General features: G+C 29.9%; 1 protein-coding gene across 1 annotated transcript; it reads right to left on the reverse strand.

Moving 5' to 3' along the window:
* Positions 1–1,923: 1,923 nt before the first annotated feature.
* Positions 1,924–5,827, reverse strand: LOC141692540 (cytokinin riboside 5'-monophosphate phosphoribohydrolase LOG3). Its single transcript, XM_074497411.1, has 7 exons — positions 5,638–5,827; positions 5,232–5,329; positions 4,998–5,028; positions 4,201–4,300; positions 2,950–3,020; positions 2,705–2,848; positions 1,924–2,333 (listed from the first exon to the last, which is right to left on the reverse strand). The coding sequence occupies exons 1-7, from the start codon at positions 5,755–5,757 to the stop codon at positions 2,241–2,243; spliced, it is 657 nt and encodes a 218-aa protein (XP_074353512.1). The 5' UTR covers positions 5,758–5,827; the 3' UTR covers positions 1,924–2,240.
* Positions 5,828–22,548: the final 16,721 nt, after the last annotated feature.

The following is a 22,548-nucleotide window of genomic DNA, read 5'->3' on the forward strand; positions in this document are numbered from 1 at the left end:
GTTATTGCATTACAATGGGTAATTCTTTGCTTTCTTGGAAGTCGAAAAAAGCAGCATATTGTGTCAAGATCTTCTGCGGAAGCAGAATATCGAGCTATGGTTGATGTCTGCTGTGAGATTACTTGGTTGTTGTTGCTGTTTCATGAGCTAGGAATTCAAAATCTGAAACCTGTGACTATATTCTGTGATAACTGTTCAACTTTGCATATAGCAGTTAACCCCATTTTTCATCAACGGACCAAATATATTGAAATGGATTGTCATCTAGTTCGGGAGAAATTTCAAAAAAGAGTTATTCAAACAGTTTATTTTCTGTCTAAAGAGCAACCTGCAGATTTACTTACTAAAGTAATTCCTTCCTCTGCAATGAAATTTTTACTGTCCAAACTTGTAGTGCTCAACCTTTTCTCACGTACAAGCTTGAGGGGATGATGAACATATACTACCAAATAGAACAACTCAGCAAAGTATCATGCCAATATCGGATTGACATCACTGAAGTTAGTTAGTTATACCAACTCAGTTAGTTAGTAGTGGTTTGTAGTTAGTATAAATATAGAGTAGAGGTGTAGATCTAAAACTAAGCTTATAAATAATAAACTCTTTCTCTTCTCTCTTAATATGAGTAGCTTCTTCAGTAAGACACCATTGTTGATGATCTTTTTCTTTGTTTTATACTACTCTATTCTTATAGTTTTGTGAGCTTTATACCTTGTGACATGTACTCTGCTTACTTACTAGTGCTAATCTCGGCATCGTTACTAAAAATAGACTGTAGTGCATATTATTGTATTGTCCTACTAGTGTTAATTTAGATTTCGTTACGGGAAAGAGCCTTGATTGAGACAATCAATTTATCTCGAATGAATAAATAAAATTATATTATATTTTGGTTCTCTACTACCAAACTGACAAGGACGGATATATTTTAATATTGATTTTAAGATTGATAGATGAGAATCTTTGAATTTAATATTAAAAGGTGTAATTGATCTTATGATTTTCGTTAGAATTATAATTGAATACTATACAAAGTGTATTTTATTAGTTTGAAGCAAATATAAGTAGATTTTGGTAAATTTTGTAGAATTTTAAATGTTAAATTTCGATTTTGTATTCGGCTTTTAGATAATTTTAATGGATAATAATTATCAAATCATCATTTGTCAGATTCCTGGTAAAATCATTCAAATCTGATTCGTTGAGCTCCAAAAATAATGGGGGCATTTAAAGTTTAATAAATATCAGTTAATGTATTTATTTTAACTCCAATTTGATTAATCTTGTAATATAAATAAATTTGATATATTTTAATAGATAAATCACTTCTTCAAAAGTACAAAACTTTGTTAATACTCCCTCTGTTTTTTATATGACGTTTGATTTTTTGGCACACATATTTAGGAGGGTTGACCACATAGTTACAATTATTATTTTTAAGAAATTCTTTTTTTAATAAAAATATGAGATAAAAACTTTTATTCACAAAATAAAATTTTCGAAAAAAATTATTTTAACTAGATGGTCAAACCTCCTAAACATGTGTGTCACAAAGTCAAACGTCAAATATTAAAAAACAGAGGAAATAGCATATTAAAAAAACTAATAATAGAGGTACCAAATTTCTAACCCAGAATGAATATCAAATTCTATGCACTACACACAAATCACAGCAATAACATCATACCAAAAGTCACCAATAGTTACTTGGGGATCAAATTTTGATATCCAATGTGATAGTTCCAACACTATATAAAAAATTATGGTTGGAATAAAAAATTTAATAATATTAAAATTGAATAAATTATAAAATTCAGGAATTTATATAACCACAAGTATTAAAAAAAAAACACACCAATTATAAAACTAGTAGATACGAGTAGTGTTGAGCTGCTCTAACTTATTTGTAACAAAGTGTTTAGATTGGTTAAGTAAATGTGTTTGGAATTGCAGAGTTACTGAAGAAGCTAATCCTGGTACAACAGTGAGTAGATTAGCATTAAGCAGGAATTTTGATATCATAGGCATCAAGTACTAATTACAAGGTTTTTGAAGAAAACCAAACATCCAGTGGAGGGGATAACTGAAGTTTTACGTACCGAGGTCAATTGCAGTAGTAGTAATCCACAACAATTACAAAAACAGGGTCTCCCCATAACAAAAACTAAGGAGTAAAATTTAAGTTAGCTTCTTCCACCGGTAAATCTTCATCTATCTCATCTACAGTCATTGCCACAGATTCATCTTAAGGTATTATATGCTTGAGAGTACGCAAGCCGCTCTGTCTCCCAGTTCAGCTTTGAAGCAACCCTTTCATGGCAAGGTACATAATCCTTTGATGAGTAAAAAATAAACCAAAGTTAATGCTTGACAATGAGTAATGTATACATGGTATATTAACTATTAAGAACATATTACTCTGGATGCATTTTTGGGTTATAGTCTTGAGTTTATTAATGTATTTTAGCTTGACTAGAGATTTGCTTGCAAATGGCATCAGAATGAATAGTTTCAGTGTAAATTAAGTGTGTACAAAAATTTCCAATTGGATTGTCCTTTTCCAACTGGATTTTACTAAAAAGATGTGATCTTATGAATGGAAAAGGTTTATGGACTGTCTTTCAAACTTGTACATTCTGCGGGGCACGACATTTCTTATTCTTAAATTTTCTTTCAGATCTTAAATTTCCCAAGAGATTTTTACCTCCAATTTTTTAACCAAATCCTTTGCTGTTGGTGCAGATATAATGATATGGCGTGCATTAGGGTTGATGAAGCCTTCTTCCACAGCTTTGTCGATAAATGACAGTAAGGAGTTGTAGTAACCGTCCACATTGAGCAAGCCCACCTAACAAAATGTACAACAAACTTCCTGTTTTAGATGAATGAATCTACTGGACAGTTACTTCTTAACAAACCATATTCCATAATAATTGCAGCTGCAAGTACCGGCTTATCATGGATACCGAGTTGTGCCCAGGTTATAACTTCAAGGAGCTCCTCAAGAGTGCCATAACCACCTGCATTAGCATGTATGTTATATTGCTATCCTTACATTCAAAAATTGCTAAATACATTTTATGCACTTCTCAGTGTTATCCTACATATGAAATGCGAAATGTGTCCACATGTTTATACGATAATAATTAGACTGGGTAGATAGAAAATACACCAGTTTCATTTCTCAGTCATAATCTAGGACTACAAGGTAGAATCCTTGTCTGCAATTGTCTTTCTATCCTGCTCAAGTTCTTAACTACTGGCTACAGAAAACTAACTACAACCATGAACAGTTCTAAAAACTTTCAACTCATTGATCACCTTGAAGGTTAAGTAATAAGTTGGGCCAACACTTCTATCATTTTCCAGGACATGGTATTTACTGCCTTTTGCCTATTGTTCCCATCATCTGTTATATCAGACATATCAGAGGCTTAATCTTCTGGCAGACACCAGAATCATATGCATATACTAGTATAAGCTATGGTTACATTATCTTTTATCTCAGGTACTGAAAATTAATTGAGATGTACCAATCCAAAAACTCCTAGAATGGAGTGAAAATGAATACATCAAACATATGCTCTGCTATTGACAGTAGATGAGTAGAGCATTTAAAACTAGCAAAAACTGTGCCTTTGTTATGGAGTATAATTTCCCTTGTATGACATGGACCAATTATTTATGCGGCATCAAGAAGTATGAGTATGACAATTGACCATACATCAATCCACAATAAGCATGTGCAACTTGCAAGTGGTCAACAACTTAAACTTGTATTGTGAGTCTTGGAGTTTGTGAGATGGTTGATTTGCCAACAAACCCAATAATTTACCATATTTGGTATCAAATTACAATACTTTCATCATAAACTTCAGTTGCATTTGTGACTTTTGCTAGTGCAAAACTAAAACTATAGTACTCTATTGTTTAGGTAAGGTGCAGTTAAGAGCTATTTTCTCTTCTTTGTGAAAAGTGTCAGTTCATTTGCTTTCATTTATTTAATAGGTTCTGAAGGGGGATGAGAATAATACTATGCCTAGAGGGTAAGTAGAAATGGACTGGCAAAGTATTAAAGCTTGAGACAGCTGATTGATTTTGCAGCTAGGACTAGTAAAATTTAAATCACAAGAGAGTAGAGACCATAATCTTTTGGTGATCATCTTAAAGTTTAGTGAAACTTGCAGGCGTTATACTAACCTGGCAAGGCAATAAAAGCATCTGAATGCCTAGCCATCTCTGCTTTTCTTTGATGCATGCCTGCAACTGCCTTCACCTCCCCTACTGTTACACCAGTTAACTGCAAAATGTACCAAGACCAAGAGAGACAAAAATATTACTACTACTTCTTAAAGTCTTGATTTTTAAGTGTGGCTGTGTTTGTGTGAGTTTGTTTTTGTGTGTGTGTGTGTGTGAGAGAGAGAGAGGGAGAGAGAGATTTTGTATGGGGTGGTGTGCACTTTAAGCAGTGAAGCAATGATGAGGTTGCAGAAATGAATAGTGGACTAGTTCAAATATCTTTTAGTCAACAAACTTCAGACCAGAAAGCTTTATAGACCAGGAGATGCATACATTTAAATGTACAGTCATACACATAAGAAAATGTCAAGGAAGATAGCAAGGGGGAAAGTAACAGTGATATGGAGTGGTTAAACAGAACAGAATTTCACAAAGAGGAACTTATTGTTGGAGGTAATCTGTAAAGCAACATTCTTTGATTGTCTGGTCTTAATCATCAGATTCAATTAAAAAAAATCCTTCCCTTAATATAAAATTTCTCCCCTTCCTCCAACAGAGAAGGAAAAGATTTAAACATGAATCTAAAACTCAAAAACAAAAACATATGTGCAGGAGTTTAAGGGGGTGCAAAAACAGATTTATAAAAAGGGATATTGTATTGTCTGCATTATAAATGTGAAATCTACAGTTTACAAGACATAAGTAAGAATATACTACTACAAGATGCTTAGAACTTTCATGTTACATAGCAGACATACCTCTCGAGGCATGAGTGTCTTGGGAATGACCCTGCAGCAGGACGGACAAGAAGGTGACAAAAATCAGTTACAAAAAAACACCAACCGCATAGACTGATTACAAGCTGGTTTTCTTCTTAATTTACCTTGTGTTGTATTTTGTCAAACACTTACAACTTATGTGTGGAGTTAAGGTGAGCATGCATAGTTTGAGCTGCTATGAAAGCATAAAAAGGCCATAGAAGAAAGATTTACCCGATGACATGACGACCGCCATCATGAACAGCTTGTGAAATCAATCCCATTAGGCCAATGCTACCTCCTCCATATACCAAATCAATATTTCTTGAAACCTTGAATCACATCATACAAAATCAGCCCCATACTCATATTACATTTCATAAAATCTTGCAGAAAATGAGCCTAGACTGAGGAGGGTATTCACTACTTTTGCATGATGAAAATAGTAAACATACTCAACCAAGAAGCATCAACAGAAAGTTAAAATTCCATGAACCAACTTGCAGAAAGACACACACTAACACAGTAATGTACAATGGTGCCCCCAATGAAAATCTAAAAAAGTACTAAATACAATTACTGGAAACTTACAAAAAAGGCCATAAACAAAAAAGATTAAAAGGAAGCTAGGAAATACTACCAGTTCTTGGCCGAGCTCAACAGCAGCATCTTGATAGCTAGTCTTTTTGCCTTGACTACTTCCGCAGAAAACACAGATCCTCCCAAATTTTGATGCCTTCATTTCACCCTGTCTCTCCATTTTCTCCCTGTCTTTTAATTTATTGTTATATATTTTATTTCTGTCTCTGTTTGCCCCCTGCTTGCTCACACACTTAACAAATGGGGCTGTATATAAACAAAAAATGTCATGCACCTTTTTATCCCTCACAAGTCACAAGTCCCCCACTGTACATTATAGGGGCCCGATGAACCCGTTTGTCTAAACTGCTTAAGTTATAATTATAACTTAAATCAGTTCATTTTTGTATAAATTACTACGTATAAAACAAAATTCACAAAAATTAACATCTTCTTCCATGCAAGTATGGACACACGGGCATGGCCGCATGGGCTTATTTTATACAGATACATGCATGCGTATGTGTTGTTTAAATTATTACTCCCTTACTCCTTTTCAATTATTTTCATTTTTTAAAATATGTCCGACACGTATTTTGACTATTTTATAGTTTTATAAATTTTTAATAATTTTTTTATTAGAAATATATAAAAATTTAACTTTATTTAAAAAAAAAATTACACAATTATATTTTTTATGAATCTTAAAATAAGATCTACACTCATTTACAAACGTAAATAATTGAAAAGGACCGAGTATAAAATATAACTTGCTACATGTATGGGTTGGTGGATAACGGGATCGAATTAGTTAGTCATGTGTACCGTTCATTTTTATAAAAAAAATTGTATATTAAAATAATGAGACATCACCTCATCTTTATTATAACAATACAAAAAATAGTAAAATTTTATGATAAATAAATTAATAATATCCACATAAATTTTATAATTTATTCCATTATAGTCACTATATAATAATGTATTACTTATATTTATTATATAACATTTCATGTTGATCGATCGATCAAACTATACATTTTTTTATAACACTTTTTCTTAATTTCCGTATCCAAAAAGCAATATATATATACATTATAATGGGAATGGGAAAGAGTAATGCTAGAAACATAAAAAATGGTATAAAAAAATTTTACAAATTGATGTGTCATGACTGATGTGATGCAGTATGGAATTATTTTATTGGTATATTTGACACGTAGCATTTTATAACTTATTTTGAAACTAATTTGGTACAACTAGCATTTTTTAAGGGGAATAATTTATATTTATTTAGTCTTTTTTAAATAAACAAAGAGAGGTAGAGTGTGCGTGACTGTGGGAAGAGGGATTATGCATTGATGATTGAATAAAAACATGTAGGCAATGCCCCTAAGAAACTTGTACCCTGATCCACCCTCCCTTGCTAGACACACTTGCTGTATCCACAGGAAACAATTTCATTTTTCTAAATATTAAGTTTACAGAACCCCATATAAGCCATTAATCTTCTCATCAACCCTTAGCATGCTCTGTTCCTCGTTCTGCTTCTCAATACTTAGAGCATCAGCTATGGAAGAGCCCATTTTTTACTATTTTGTGTGAGAAAAGTAAGTCAATTAAGCAAAATGTGGATTTGGGCTGAATTGCTCCAACAGTGAATCACTTCTTCAGCACATTCTTCTTGAATTCATGTTAGCAAAACATTAAGAAAAATAATAAAATATAATAAAGAAACAGAAGTGCAGGAGTTGGCCGAGCCCAACTTCCCCGGACCTGACCAGCTTTTCAGTTTTTATACCAATACTAAATTGGCTGGACAGTTCCATTTCACGGTTTACAACACAGGAGTTGGAGGTGCTCTTAGCTACCCCTACCTACCTACCTATCAAGCTAACCCCCCTGCCTCCATTCCTTGTATTACTTCAACCAGCTCTATATTTGCTAGCTACTACTGGTAATCATCAAGGCCCAAAGGGTACTGATGTGGAGTTCAATTACTTGTTACTAACATATTTGTCATTATACCTGACAATGACGAGAATATCTAGCCACGGGCACTGGGAAACAAGTTTTCCCCTAAATAAATTTTTTACGATTTTTCATCATTAATTTTTTTGAAAAAATTACTAGTTTAAAAATCGAAAAAGTTTCGGTTTCGAATCTCATTGAATTCTGACAACAGAAAAGCCAAGCAAGTATCCCAGTTCAAATGCAACAACTTGGTTAATCCATAAACGCACCACATGCATCATCATGATTTGTTATAAGTTGTTGGTTCAATTTCCTACTCGAGCAATAGGTGTTAATGGAAGGATGTGATGTTTCTTTTAAGAGGCTGTAAATTGTTATGTTGTCTAGACTCTAGAGCATGAGTTCGCATTTTAATTGGTAGATGGGTAAGGATTGTGCTGAAAATACTAAAGAATGTGGAGGTTGGAGAATGGAGGCAGGGAAAAGTAAGTACATCTATAAATCATTAAAAAAGACATGGTTAGAAGAAGGCTTTTAGAGTCATGACTTCATCTGTAAGACAGTATTAGGCATTGTTAATTGTAAATTAATGGAGTAAACAAGTACTATATGTCATCTTCAATCCCAAAGTTAGTGCCATTGTTACTTGTTAATTCTTCTTCTCCCTGCTCCTGCTAATTGTTCTTTGTGGCTTTTTGTCTGTCTGTCTGCTCTGCTTAGTTCATCTTCACAGAGCCTCACAGGACAGCTCACTTATACTAGCACAATTGCATGCTATACTCTGCGTTCTCGAGATCACTAATAAACACCTCCTCCTCCTCCTCCTTGGTTGATGAGCTTTACCGCATAGAAAACCTACCTGGTTCTATGATTTCACTCTACATGTTTATTTTTCATGCTTAGAGTGCACGCTTGTTTTCTAACCATGTTTTTGTGCACTTCTAGACTTTGTATTTTTGTAAGGTTGCGTAATATTATAATTTCTAAATTATCCAAAGAATGTCAATATCGATTTTGTTGCTTATCATTACGAAAACACATTCTATATGAGATTAATAAACTTGGGTGCATGCAAACTACTTTTTAAAAGGATTTTTGCAGTAAATTTATTGTTGGATAAGGGTTTTTCATTGTAATAGAGGGTACCATCACGCTTACCGTGGTAGAGCATTTTCAAGAGTAGACAATAAATTAAAATACAAAGTGCATGATAAAAAAATAAAAAAAAATTAGAGATTCAGCCGTGCTCCTGTGACTCTTAGGGCATCTTCATTGATCTAAAAATTTAAATTTGGAACAGATTATCCCAAATTCTCCACCAACAAAATTCTCCACCAACAGTGATCTAATAAAATTTGAATCAATGAACAACACTATTTACTGATACAAGTTTAATTTAATATAAAATGATAGTTCTTTTATTGATATATTTAAGTTCATTAAATTAAAAATTGGATTATGATTAATTAATGAATGTCAATGATGTTTTATATTTTAATTAATGAAATGAACGTGTGTTTCGTTAATTAAACATATAATTTTTAATTATTTTTACGTAAATTAAAAAAATTATCCTTAATTTAAATAATCTATCAAATATAATATAAATAGTTGATAATGGTTAAACATTAAAGTTAAAAATTAAGATTTTAATATAATATTCATGTATTATAACATGTAAATGATAATTTGGATCATGTCCTGTTGAAGTTTATCGAAAATTTGGATTTGGATCAATTGATGATCCAATTTTGAATTTTTGGATAAAAATATTGGAGATGGCCTTAAAGCATCTTTAACGGATTATTAATCATTTTATTATCTTTTATTTTATAATTAAAATTCCATTGAAGTTACAAAAGAATAACACTAGAGGGAGAAATAAAATTGAAAAAATAGTTTATTATAAAATATAATTTAAGATTGAATTGTGTCTCGTACAAATAAAAAAAGATGGGAGTCTCTTGATCGTATGAGAAGCTTGTATTTGTGTTTTATTTCATTTCTTAATATTTTGAGTTAAGAGATCACAGGGCATTAGGACAGATCTAATAGTGATAAAAAAAATTAAATTTAGGGTAGATTATCCAAATTTGGATTATCCAAATTCTCCTCCAATAATGATTCAAATTTGGATCAGTAAACGTATGATCCGGATTTGGATCAATATCGTTTATTTATCCAAATTTGAATCACATGATTTAATATAAAATAATGATATTGTTATTTGTAGTTTATGAGATTTTAAATTAATTTTTGATTTTTTAATTATATAATTAATAAAATAATATAATTAATAGTTAACAAAATTTATTTTTAAATTAAAACTTCAAATAATGAGAAAACATAATTTTATTATAATTTAAATAGAAGTATATTGAAGAGTCAGAAGTGTCGGATCTAGAAGTTGAGACTATTCTGTTCGATGAAAATAATTGATTTCAAAAATTCTTGGACCGCTTTAGAAAAATAAAAAATAAAGAGTCACGTATTGTACTTAGAGATACATTAATTGAGCATTTGTGGGAATAATATACTAACTCGGAAAATTAGTGTGTATCAATAATATTTTGTATGTTGATTATTGCAATAAATGTGTTTTTCGTGAATTAAGTGCATAATTTTAATATTTTTATGCATATTATTTTTTTTTGATTTAATTAATTTATGAAATGTTATATAATTTGTTAATAATGATTAAACGATAAATTTAAGATAAAATTGCTTAATATGTAAAAATTAATTTGGATCAAATATTTGGATCACGCTATGAGAGTTGGTCAAAAATTTAGATCAGTATTTAGATCAGTTAGTGATCTAGATTTGAATTTCTGGATCGAGGCATTTTCTTGAGTTTTTTTATTTATCATGCAATTATAATATTTTTAGTTGTTTTATTATTTGTAAATGTTGTACAATGTCTAATGTATACCAAATACAAGTTGATTATTTATTGATGTGTATTATTTTCATATAAGACATTATCAAATTACACAACATTTTTAATATAGCTCATTAAGCAAAATATATATATTCATGTTTGTGTTGTATAATTTATATTTAATTAATAAATATAAACAGAATAGTCAGTGTACGTTTAAAATAAAATAATTAAACTTAATTTGTAGAATGCTCTTACAATATTTACAAAGAAAAAGTTAAAAATTAATGAATATGTTGAATGACTAAAATTTTTGAATTTTATTTAAATAAACTATATGTGATTGTCGATATTATTACTGAGTTCGTTACTAACTTACAATTAACTTACTCAGTTTAAAAAAAATAAAACATACATAAGTGAAATCATAATGACTTGCAATCATAATATACAATAATATAGAATTTACACTACTGTTAATATAAATGTTGATTTTAATGAAAAATGTTAGTTTTTTAAATTCGACGTATGCATGTATGGAAAAAAGTTAGTTTTTTATTTACACTACTCTTAACAAAGTAAAATAAGTTAGATGTGTGTCGCATGTAAATTATCATATGTTACATTTCTTAGTAAATTACGATGCTTTCAATTATTTGTTGCTAAATATCTGATTTATGTACATGTATAATTATTATTAACATCTAGTGAGACAATTGATTACTTAAATAACATACATTTATAATTATTCAAAAAATAAAATTATGTAATAAAAAAATTGCGATAATTTATATATGATTTTCACATTATCACTGACAAAGAATCCATATCTATTTTTACACAATCGAGTATCAATCATGGTTGTAGTAAAGATTTATTATTAGTATTCATGATTATTTTTAAGAATTCGAAGGAAAAATTGTAATTATATCGTTATTTAAACTATTTTTATGTTTCTTTTATTACGACTAATATTTCTTCATATACTAATTTGATAATATTGTATACTATTCTCCTGAAATTAAATAATTTTCAATTCGATAAAGTTTTATAAATATCAGTTGAACTGGTTAATTCATTCAAATTATTGAACAATATATATTTTTTCTTTAAATAGTATAAAATACATTGAATAAAATGTTACAATATAGTATATATATAACTTTTATTTGAATAATTTAAAATATTAAAATAATTCAAAATATTTGTACAATATTATCTTGATCAATGAATATTACCTATCTAAAAAAATTCTTTTTAAAAATCTATTTTTTTAAGTGAAAAATGAAAAATAAATCGATTTAATATATCATCGTAGTTTTAACAAATCTCATGAGATCTCATATCAAATTTCGAATATTTTTAAATTCGGGACAAGTCCGAAAAATAATAATGTGCTGCCATTGAAATTAGTACTTTTAATGCAAACAATCAATTGATTTGATCCTATAAAGATCTCAAACACTTTAATTTACATTAACATAAGATATTAAAATATTTCACATTATTGGTAAGATATTCTCGTTGATCTTGTAATTATATTTAAAAAAATTATATATATACATTTTAATTACTTTTTATAATAAAAAATATATTAAAAATATATGAGATATATTTTCAAACTAAAAAATGATTAATAAATAAGATAATAATCCATTTATGTATTGTGCCTAACTTTATATCTAAAATTCATTTTTTAAAAATTAGCTGTTCAAAAATTCAAGTAATTATCTTTTTTTTGCGGAATTCAAGTAACTGCCTTTAAAATTAAATAAAATATTTATTTAGCACATTTACATATTATATGAATGATAAAAAACACATATGACAATATGATGTAGTGGTATAAGATTGTATAGGTGAATGAAATATCTTAAATTCGATTCTAACAAAATTTATATAAATTATAAAATATTTATTTAACACACTTACATATTATGTGTATGATAAAAAATACATATGACAATATGATGTAGTAGTACAAGGTTGCTATGAGGTTGTATAGATGAATGAAACATTTTCGATTCCCACAAATCACATTTTATATATAAATATTAAAAATAGGTGTAATTTAGTCTTTTTAATAAAAATTTTTATTTAATGAATATTAAACCCTTCTTCTCTTGTGACTAAGATGATAAGAGTCATATTGTTAATATTATATTTTTTACATTGTACTTGAAAAGGTTAAAAATCAGAGAAGCATCCGCATCTTGATTATACACGCAACTGTTGAAAAAACTTAGAGAAAAAGAAGACAACTATATTTTGCAGAGAACTTGAACTTATTATTTTTTCCTCCTCTAAAACTCAAGGTAAATTAGCCATTATATAGGCTTTACAAACATATTAAAACTAACTATTACCAAAATTAACCACTACTAATTAATGGGTAAATTACATGTCCATAATTTACTCCATAACTCCACTACCCCACTACTAAACAATTCTAAAATAATATTTTTCTCTAATAATTAATCTATTGCTAAATATCTAATAATTAAATAAACAAATAATTAATAACTAAATTTAAGATTATTCCAACATTCACCCCATAATCTTAAATTTACGAAACACTTTCTCTTCGCATGTGATGCACTTCTCACCACCATCAATTTTGATGCACTTTCTCATCAAAAACACTTTGGAGCACTTCTCTCCAAGAACACTTTGGAGCACTTTCTCTCCACAACTCTAAAATAAAATTTCTTTCATGGCCTCTTGTGCCATGATATCTTTATCATTATTTCCACCGCTCATGTTCCTCCTTCATTTTTATTCTTGCTTCTCTTTTCTTTTTCCACGTACCATTTCATCTTGATATTTCACTAAATATATATGGAGAAATTTTTAATGCCATTTGAAATCTCAGATAAATACTTAATATATATATATATAAATGTATGTATTTTTATAAGAGCCTCACAAGCCCTAGAACATATAGCTCTGATGCCAATGTTGCAAAAACTTAGAGAAAAAGAAGACACTTACATTTTGCAGAGAACTTGTACAGAGAACTTGTACTGCTATTTTAACTTATTATTTTTTCTCCTCTAAAACTCAAGGTAAACTAGCCATTATATAGGTTTTACAAACATATTAAAACTAACTATTACCAAAACTAACCGCTACTAATTAATGGGTAAATTACATGTCCATAATTTACTCCATAACTCCACTACCCCACTACTAAACAATTCTAAAATAATATTTTTCTCTAATAATTAATCTATTGCTAAATATCTAATAATTAAATAAACAAATAATTATTAACTAAATTTAAGATTATTCCAAAAGCAACAAACATAATTTTCCCTGATTTGAAGTTAAACTGAAAAACGTAACCCTCCCCGGAGCAGCATCAATGTCTTTCTTTCCTTGTCAAATAAAACGACCGGTCATTACAACACTGTCCCTGTCTTGGTGTCTTGTCAAGAGTCTCAATTGGCCAAATACAAGGTGATAAAGAAGTGCTCATTAATCACCCCCATAAGGACACATGGATCCAAATGCACAATAATCTTTTCAAATTTTTACTCACTTTTACACCAATCACATCCAACTTACATGCATCTCCTTGTCACCAACAATGAAAATTTTCAAACCATTTAAGCTTCTCCAGAAATTACAAGGCTTTTTTTGTATGTACATCTTCCATGGTCTCAAAAATATGGAACATTCAACGGAACACTCTTGACACCACAGTCCCTACCTAAATACTACTACCATTATCTTATTTTTCAACTATTAAAAGACTAAAGGTTGTATTTTCTTGATTTGGTTATTTCAATGCATTGTTTAGGCCCCCCTTGATGATCCAAAACAAGACAAAGTATAAACTGTGATGCATGTCTAATCTCTTCTTTAACATTTGTGCTTCGTAATTGACGAATCTAAATACTCCAAAAATTTCTTTTATTTATATTATCGCTTAAGTGCTTCGCAATTGACGAATCTAAATACTCCAAAAATTTCTTTTATTTATATTATCGCTTTAGTATAATGTACAACTAATTCCACAGCTTCTAGTTCAGGCCCAGGAGGAAGTTTTGCGCACGATTTCGTTATCTTGAAGTAGTCTTCCTTTTCTTTACAAGCTCCTTTTCTAATTATGAAAGAATCCAATTTTTTTCTTTAAAATTTATTCATCTAGGCAAACTTGAGAAACATGATGAGTTTCTATGTTAGATAGTCGTTGTCCTGTCTTTTGAACTTCAAATTAATGGATGTTTTCACCACTTTATAATCATGGCCTTGTAGGTGAGGGTTTGAACATAATATCTAAGCTTTACAACTAAAAAAATTGACTCAAATCGTTTTCCATTTTCATCCAAATTAAATTTTAATTTTAAGTTGTGTCGGAGCGGTCTTAACCGTCTCTTAAATACTCCAAAAATTTACTATCTTATATTTTCCTAATTCATTTACAATTTTATATCTGCCTTTTAAGAGATGATTAAGAATGCTCCTAGTTCGACACAACTTAAAATTAAAATTTAATTTTCGATGAAAGGAAAAAACTATTTGAAATAATTTTTCTAGTTATACATTATACTAAATCGATAATATAAACAAAAGAAATTTTTGGAGTATTAAAAATCTCTAAACGGTCACTATAATATGACCACCGGCATTCAGAAATCATTTTGGGATTTATAATATGGTTATGACAAAAAGAATAAAAAATATGTTTTGTATTCGTGCCATTTTGCTAACACATTCCCTATTTTGATAACACAATCTTAAAAAAATCAATGTTATATTAGTTATTAAATTTCTTTTGTTTATATTATGGCTTTAATATAATGTACAACTAAACAAACTGTCTCAAATATTTATTTCTTTTCATCAAATATTAAATTTTAATTTAAAGTTGTGTCGAATTAGGAGCGTTCTTAACCGTCTCTTAGATATAAAATAGTAAATGAATTACCTGTCAAAAAAAAAGATAGTAAATGAATTAGAAAAATATCGACAATGTTAGGTAACGTCAGTTACAATTGATAAATTTAGGACAGAGATTGTTGGGGGGGATGGGGGATAGAAGAAGAAGATGTTAGTGTTGAATTGGCAAAGAGTGTTTGGAACGATATACAAGCAAACGATGCTGATACTGTGCCTGAGTGTGACAAAAGATTCAATCATGCTAATTAGGTCCGGTTTTAGCTTTTGTTGAATGAACCAACCACTCTCAGACAAAAACATTTACATCAGTTTATATATTTGCTTAATAAAAACAAACAAGATGAGTTCCCTTGAGTTATAACTAAAAAGGCAATGAATTACTAAGATGGATGCCCCAGCCATTTGGGAAGAATACAAAAGAAGGAAATGAGCAGATGAAAATTTGATAAACTGAGGGTGTCAGCTCAGCTCATCATGTTGTTCCTGCCGTGATTAAACAAGAATGCAAAGCCTAATTTCATGGGGATTGGACCCTTCTTTCTATGCTGTGTTTTTACACTGCACTGCGAAATGGACATTTTTATATTTTATCTGTTCAAGTGTGGATATATATATTTTTGATTTTTTCTTCTTTTTCAAAGTAATAATATAATTTCATTTACCTGGGTAAAGTCCAACAATAATATAATTTAGATTGTTTCAAGTAATGTATGTTTAACCACCAGCAAGTCGATTGGATAGCCAGCTTATTCATTTATCATTTGTTGTTCATAGGTTCGATAGCTCATCGTGACAAAAAAATATTAAAGATATAAAATTAATTTTTAAAATAATTATAAAATATTATGTGACATATTTTTATTTAATAAATTAAAATAAACCTCTGCGTTTCCACACCATCAATAACGTCAATTAAATTATTTCATTCTATCACATTAGTTGATAACAATTTTTGATAAAAAATTTGTGACTCTAACATTTTTCTCGTGATAAATTTTCTTAAAAATTATACTCAACCGTAATAATTAGTTAAAAGAAAAAGATTAGCAAAAACAAAAGAAGTAAATGTCACAAAAATAAGAAAATAATTAGTAACTAAGTTTAAATTTTGTTCTTTAAATTTGCATCTATTCGAACTGAAAGCAGTAATCGATCGTCTAACCTATCGGAAGCCTATCTCGTACTATCTTTTAACTTGTTATTTACTGTAAAATCTCGATAAATTAATATCTTTGAGATCATGAAAAATTATTAATTAATCGAAATATTAATATATCGATAAATTAATAATTATCAATTTATCGATATATTCATAATTTATTAATTTATCGAGATATATTATTTAAAATTTTATAACACATACAATTATCAAAATAATAATTTGTTTTCATCTATTGAATATTTAAAATAACATTAAAAAATATTTATGAATTTAAGTAAATTGTTGGATGATAAACAAATTATTAACACTGTCTTGGAAAATAAGAAAGAAGATGAAGTTGATGAATATGATAGTACACAGTTGGAGTCAGTCTCACGAACATATGTCCTGAAACCAACAATTATATTACGTAGTTTTCTCTTGCTATATGAGCATAGTAAGTCAGAGCTTATAATGCATTAAAAAAGATTCAAGATGAAATACAAATCGACATCAATTTTAAAAAGAAGTGGATTATAATTGAGACTTACTATAAATGTGCATTCTAGAAATCTAAAATTTTGATGTAATGTGCAATTATTAATATATATATATATATTATATGGGACTTACATGTATTAATAAAAAAAATATTATCTTATAAATTTAGCGAATTATTAATTTAGCATAAATGACGTGGCTCAAAGTTATAAAAAATTATTAATTTAACGAGATTATTAATTTATCGAGTATTAATTTATCGAGATTTTAATGTACAGTTTTAATTGCTCAAATAATGGCTTTGATTATATATATTCTGAAGTGCAAAAGATTCTGAGGCAGCGATAAAGATAATATAAATAAAGCCCTAGTAAGTTGAGTGGATAAAATGAGCAGAATATATATAAGATTTCATGACCCCCCGATTTGCAAATTTGAAGATTTTGCTTAAAAAGTAGAACCCTGCATGGGAACTTAATTCAGTTTATCAAGTCCGGTTGAAATTCCTAACGATTTTAATATGAGCAATTTATTTATAATAAAGCCTCTTCTATATAGCGACAAAATCAACCCCTTTGTCTGTTCCGATTTCTCATATACAATTATTATTTTCCTTACGACAACATTATAGACTCACACAAGTCACAGCCACAGCCACAGCCACAGCCACATGTCGTAGATTGATAGTTAGCCCGTCAGGCCGTCGTAAGTCGTAACTCGTAAGTGTAACATGCATGCATGTTATTTATATTTTCCATGCAAGAATTGACCACACAACACTAGTGTCAAATTATCGCTGGTAAATTAAATTTATCCCCTGGTTACGAATTGCAGCACTCCATATTTTGATATCACCATGTAACAGCTAACAGGTGCTATACGTTTTTTGTACAATTATAAACAGTCACTTATTCTTTTATTTTTTTGACAATATTTTCAACCCTCATATATCCGGCAGAAATTAATAAAAAATAAGCGTAAATTACAAATTTCATCAAAATAGTAGTTAAATTTTCAAATTCTTAAAACTGTTGCCAACTTTTCTTTCCAACTTTAAAATTATTGTCATTAATTTTCGTCAAGTTTTTTCCATTAACTAATATATTTAAAATATAAATTATATAATGATGCGTGCAGGGACGGAGCCATAAATCGGTGGGAGAGGTGGCAAATTTTTTTCGGAATAAATAATATATATTTTAAAATTATTATATATTAAATAAATTTAAATATTATTTTTAACAACTTTAATGTACATAATATACTTGAATTCGTGTATCTAAATTTATAACTATTGTAAATATCATTAATTTTAGTACTAAATTCGTGCGTGCATTTACACTTATTTTTAAAACAGTGACTACAATTTCGAATTATAAACAATAATGACATATCATCATCATCGAATAATTATAAATAGTTAACTGTTTGATGCTAATAATAATGCGTCAATTAACAAATTGCTCCACGGGATCATCTCACTGGTTATGAGTTTTTCAGAGGCTGAATGTTCTTCTCAGGGTGTAGCGAGCAGTGGGGTCAGTTGACTCCACTCAACTTGAAATCATGTATAAATTTTAAATATATCACCTATTTATTGGTTAAAATTTACACGTAATCAGGGGTGACCCCGACTATAGGCGGACTACTCTTGTTCCTAGGGTCTCCAAAATACAAGGGCCCCAAATATTTTATAGGTATATATAAGTGTGTTTTTATTATTTTATAATTATTTTTTATTTATTTGATTTATTTTTTTAAAATTTTAATTTAATTTTTAGTACTTGAAAAATTAGTATATAATATTCAATTATTAAACTTATTTTTTGACTAATATTCAATTTATTTTAGTATTTAACATTCATGCTTTTACTGTTTTAAGCCTTTAATTCATTTAATTTTTCTTTCAAATTAAACATCCAATTAATTTTGTAAGTTAATAATTTTTATTTTATTAAACAAGTACTAATATGGTAAAGTTAAAAATAAAGAGACGGAGGGCCTGATACTCGGATATGAAAGAGACAAGTGAGAAAAACCTAGCGAGTATACTATTAGATTCATTGAATGAAAGCTTCTACAACTAAAGGCCGGATTAATAAGCAAATAGGTAAATTTTCCTTTGGATTTCTTGTTTATAACAATAGATTGTATTAGTTGTTAGGAAATGAATAACGCACAGAGGGGGGTGAATGTGTTTTACTGTTTTTGAGTTTTTCTTGAATATTTTATGATTGAACAAAGTAAATTAAATCTTGTAGTAAAAATGTGTTCATGCAGAAATTAAGCTTGCAGAAAATAAAGAATACAAATCTTCAAAACCCACTTTATTTTATATTAAAATTAAGAATGTTTTGCTACAAAATTTCTAGGCTCTTTGTTGATAAATAGCTTAACTTTTTCTTGAGAGAGTTATGAGATTTTCTATCTTAATTGTTACTTCTGACTGAAAGACCAGTGTTAACTTTATAATTCAGCTAACTGCTGGTTTACATAGTGTACAATAAGACATGCTATTAGCTTTTGTAAACAGTCACTTGTCATTTCCATTTATAGAAAAGTATATCTTCTATTTCTTGCTTAGCATATCTTTAGCATCATGTGATCATCTTGATCTTCCTTTGTCAGTTAATTTTCACCATTGATCTTGCACATCCTTCAAGCTGCTTTTTGTAGACTTGTCAATCCAGCTGTTTGGATTGTTTGTTGATTGTTGATCTTTGATATTGAACTGATCTGCAATTCTGTACTTTGAGATTTTACCTCGAGATCTCCATTTGGTCTATAGAGAACTTGACTTCTCGATAAGTATATTGACTTATCGAGATCTCTAATGCTCCATAGTAAATTTGACTTGTAGAGGTCTCTGAGTTCTCTATAAGAGAATTTGGCTTGTATAGAGAATTTGGCTTGTAGAGATCTCTAGTCTTCACATCTTCACTTTGACTTATCGATATTTCTGGGTTCTCTAATGGTTTATTGACTTATCGATATCTCTGGGTTCTCTAATGATTTATTGACTTATCGACAACTCGGAGTTCTCTAGTCAAATTTGACTTGTCGACAACTCAGAGTTCTCTAGTGAATTTTGGCTTAGCGATATCTCCGAGAGTTCTCTAGTGAATTTGACTTATCGATAACTCAAAGTTCTCTAATGAATGTTGACTTGTCGATAACTCTGAGTTATCTAGTGAGGAAATGACTTGTCGATATCTCCAATTTCCATGTCTTCAATTTGTCTTGTCGATATCTCTGTGAGTTCTCTAGTGCATTTCTTGACTTCTCGATAGTCACTTTGAGTTCTCGAATGAGTTATCTATAACACTAAATCTGTGACTTGTAGAGATCTTGATTTAGAATATTTTTCCTAAAACAGATTTATTCAACTCCAAGCTTCTTCATAATTCTTCTGAGGCATCATTTTCTTGATCTTCTTCCAGATAGAATTCTTAGGCTTGACACTGTTTATTGAAAAAGACTTCAGTCTGCTTCTTTGACATTTTTACAGACTTTAAGTGTTACAAGTATAAAATGCAAATTTAGATAACAATACAACTTACTTAGGGTTGACAAATTGTCTTAGTCTTGTTAAAATACAAGCATGTCTTGTACAACAATCTCCCCCAATTTGTCAGAAGATTGATTAACACAAATTCATGCCTGTTAACAAGACTAACCCCAAGTTTAAAAAGATGAAAATTAAATTGATACACAAAGCTTGATCAAATTACAACTATTTGTACATTAGGAAATTTACAAAGTTTAAAGGCTACACGTGTCAGGTAAAGACAGTTTTTACATCAGCTTGTTATCTTTGTAGGTCCTTTAAGTAATAAAGGATTTCAAGTTCTTCTATAATAGGTGTTCCACTTAGAGCTTCTATGAGTTCCTGTCTTGCTGCTTTTGAGTAACTTTTGTCCAGTAAATCAATCTTGAATCTTGAAAATTGACCAGCTTTAATGTTAAGAAATTTTCCATCTTTGGAGATTCTACTCATTCTTTTTGCTTTCAACGCTTCATATCTTTTTATGTACATATCTATTTCTTCATCATACTTCCTCCTTCTCGCTTCAGCTTCAGCCTCTTTTCTTTTCTTTGTTTCCTCCCTTTCAATCAACCATTCAGCTATAACTGATCTCCATGCCCTTGTAGCAGTATCCTTGTCCTTTACTAAGCTTATTATTCTCTTAATTTCCGTGGTTGAAAGAGAGTCCATTAATTTGCTGCCAAGAAAGGTGAAGGAACCATCTTCATAGAAAACTCTAACTTTTCTAAGAGATACAATCCAGATTTTGAATATTTCCTCAGCAAGTTGTTGAAAATGGTCTTCATCTGAGATGTACCAGTTTAGAGGTAGAAAGTCAGATTGCTTGAAACAGTTCCAGATGACCCTTTCAGTGACTCCTTCTTTTTTGTAGGCTTGACTTTCTTAGGTTTTCTTCCAACAGATTTGAGATTGACTTTGAGTGAAGGCTTGGTTAAGGGTAGGTTTGTGATTTTCTTGAGATGTGTCTGGCTTGTGGTGATTGGAATTTTTAGAAAAGAATTGGCTGTTTGTTTGTACAGAAACTTTGGCTTTAAGATTTGAGATGATTTGATGTTTGAGATAGTTAATGTTTTAGGTTGAGCTGAGGTTTGAGCTAGTTGTGTTTGGATTTTTAGGGTTTGATGTGGTTCTGAGCCATAATGAAGCTTTTTGCTTCTCTTCTCACTTCTTCTCTTTTTTTTCTTCATCTTTCTTGTCATCCTCCTTCTTCTTCTCTCCACTCTTGCTGCTAGATGGCTTACTGGATTGACTTGGATTTGAGCTAGAAGGATTTTGATCATCTTTCTTCTGCTCATCATCATCCAAATCATCCTTGTTGATCTGTGTTTTGGGCAAGTTGGCTTCTGCATTATCCAGATATCTCCTCAGTAGCTTTATCATTTCCATATCATCATTGTTCTTATTCTTTTTGGTTCTTAAACCAGTTCCAAGGATCATGATAAGCTTCTTGTTACTCATGACACACTGTTTGAGGATCTGGAAATGTTTAAATTGTCTGGTGTTTGGACAGATGTATGATATACCCTTGCTTGGTTGTAGATATGCTTTAGGAAAGGCAACCACTTGAGCATCTCTCAGTTCAGTTAATAACAAGGTCTCTTCATGAGTTATAACTTTTACTTTGTTGATGAAGATATCTAACTCAGATGCCCTCCTTGAGACAAGGTAATTGAGGGACACCTGCATATATCTGTCTGTCTCTGAGTCATTTGCATTGATCACTATCCTCTTTAACAAAAAGTTATCATGATTGACCACGATCACTCTTATGAAATTAATTATCTTGTCCAAGGCCTTTTTATATGTGAAGTGATTGTTGTTGAGAGAATCTTTTAAGGCTTTGAGTAGTTTATCAAACTCTCTGCTCAGACTAGGTCCTTCAGCAGCCCTAATAAGTCTATCCATGTCAAGATCAACTTCTTTAGATAATTTCTTTTCAGCACCCTGGACTTGTTGATAAGATGACCTTGATTGTACTAATCTAGCCTCTATCTCCCCCTTAGTCTTGTTGACAGGCATAAGG

The sequence above is a fragment of the Apium graveolens genome, chromosome 10 (genome assembly GCF_009905375.1).
Source record: "Apium graveolens cultivar Ventura chromosome 10, ASM990537v1, whole genome shotgun sequence".
NCBI lineage: Eukaryota > Viridiplantae > Streptophyta > Magnoliopsida > Apiales > Apiaceae > Apium > Apium graveolens.

Coding starts and splice junctions, on each gene's coding strand:
- LOC141692540 (XM_074497411.1), bottom strand. CDS start 5,757: ATGGAGAGACAGGGTGAAATGAAGGCATCAAAATTTGGGAGGATCTGT. Junction 5,330..5,637: donor TTGAGCTCGGCCAAGAACTG/GTAGTATTTCCT, acceptor ATGTGATTCAAG/GTTTCAAGAAATATTGATTT. Junction 2,849..2,949: donor TCGGTATCCATGATAAGCCG/GTACTTGCAGCT, acceptor ACATTTTGTTAG/GTGGGCTTGCTCAATGTGGA.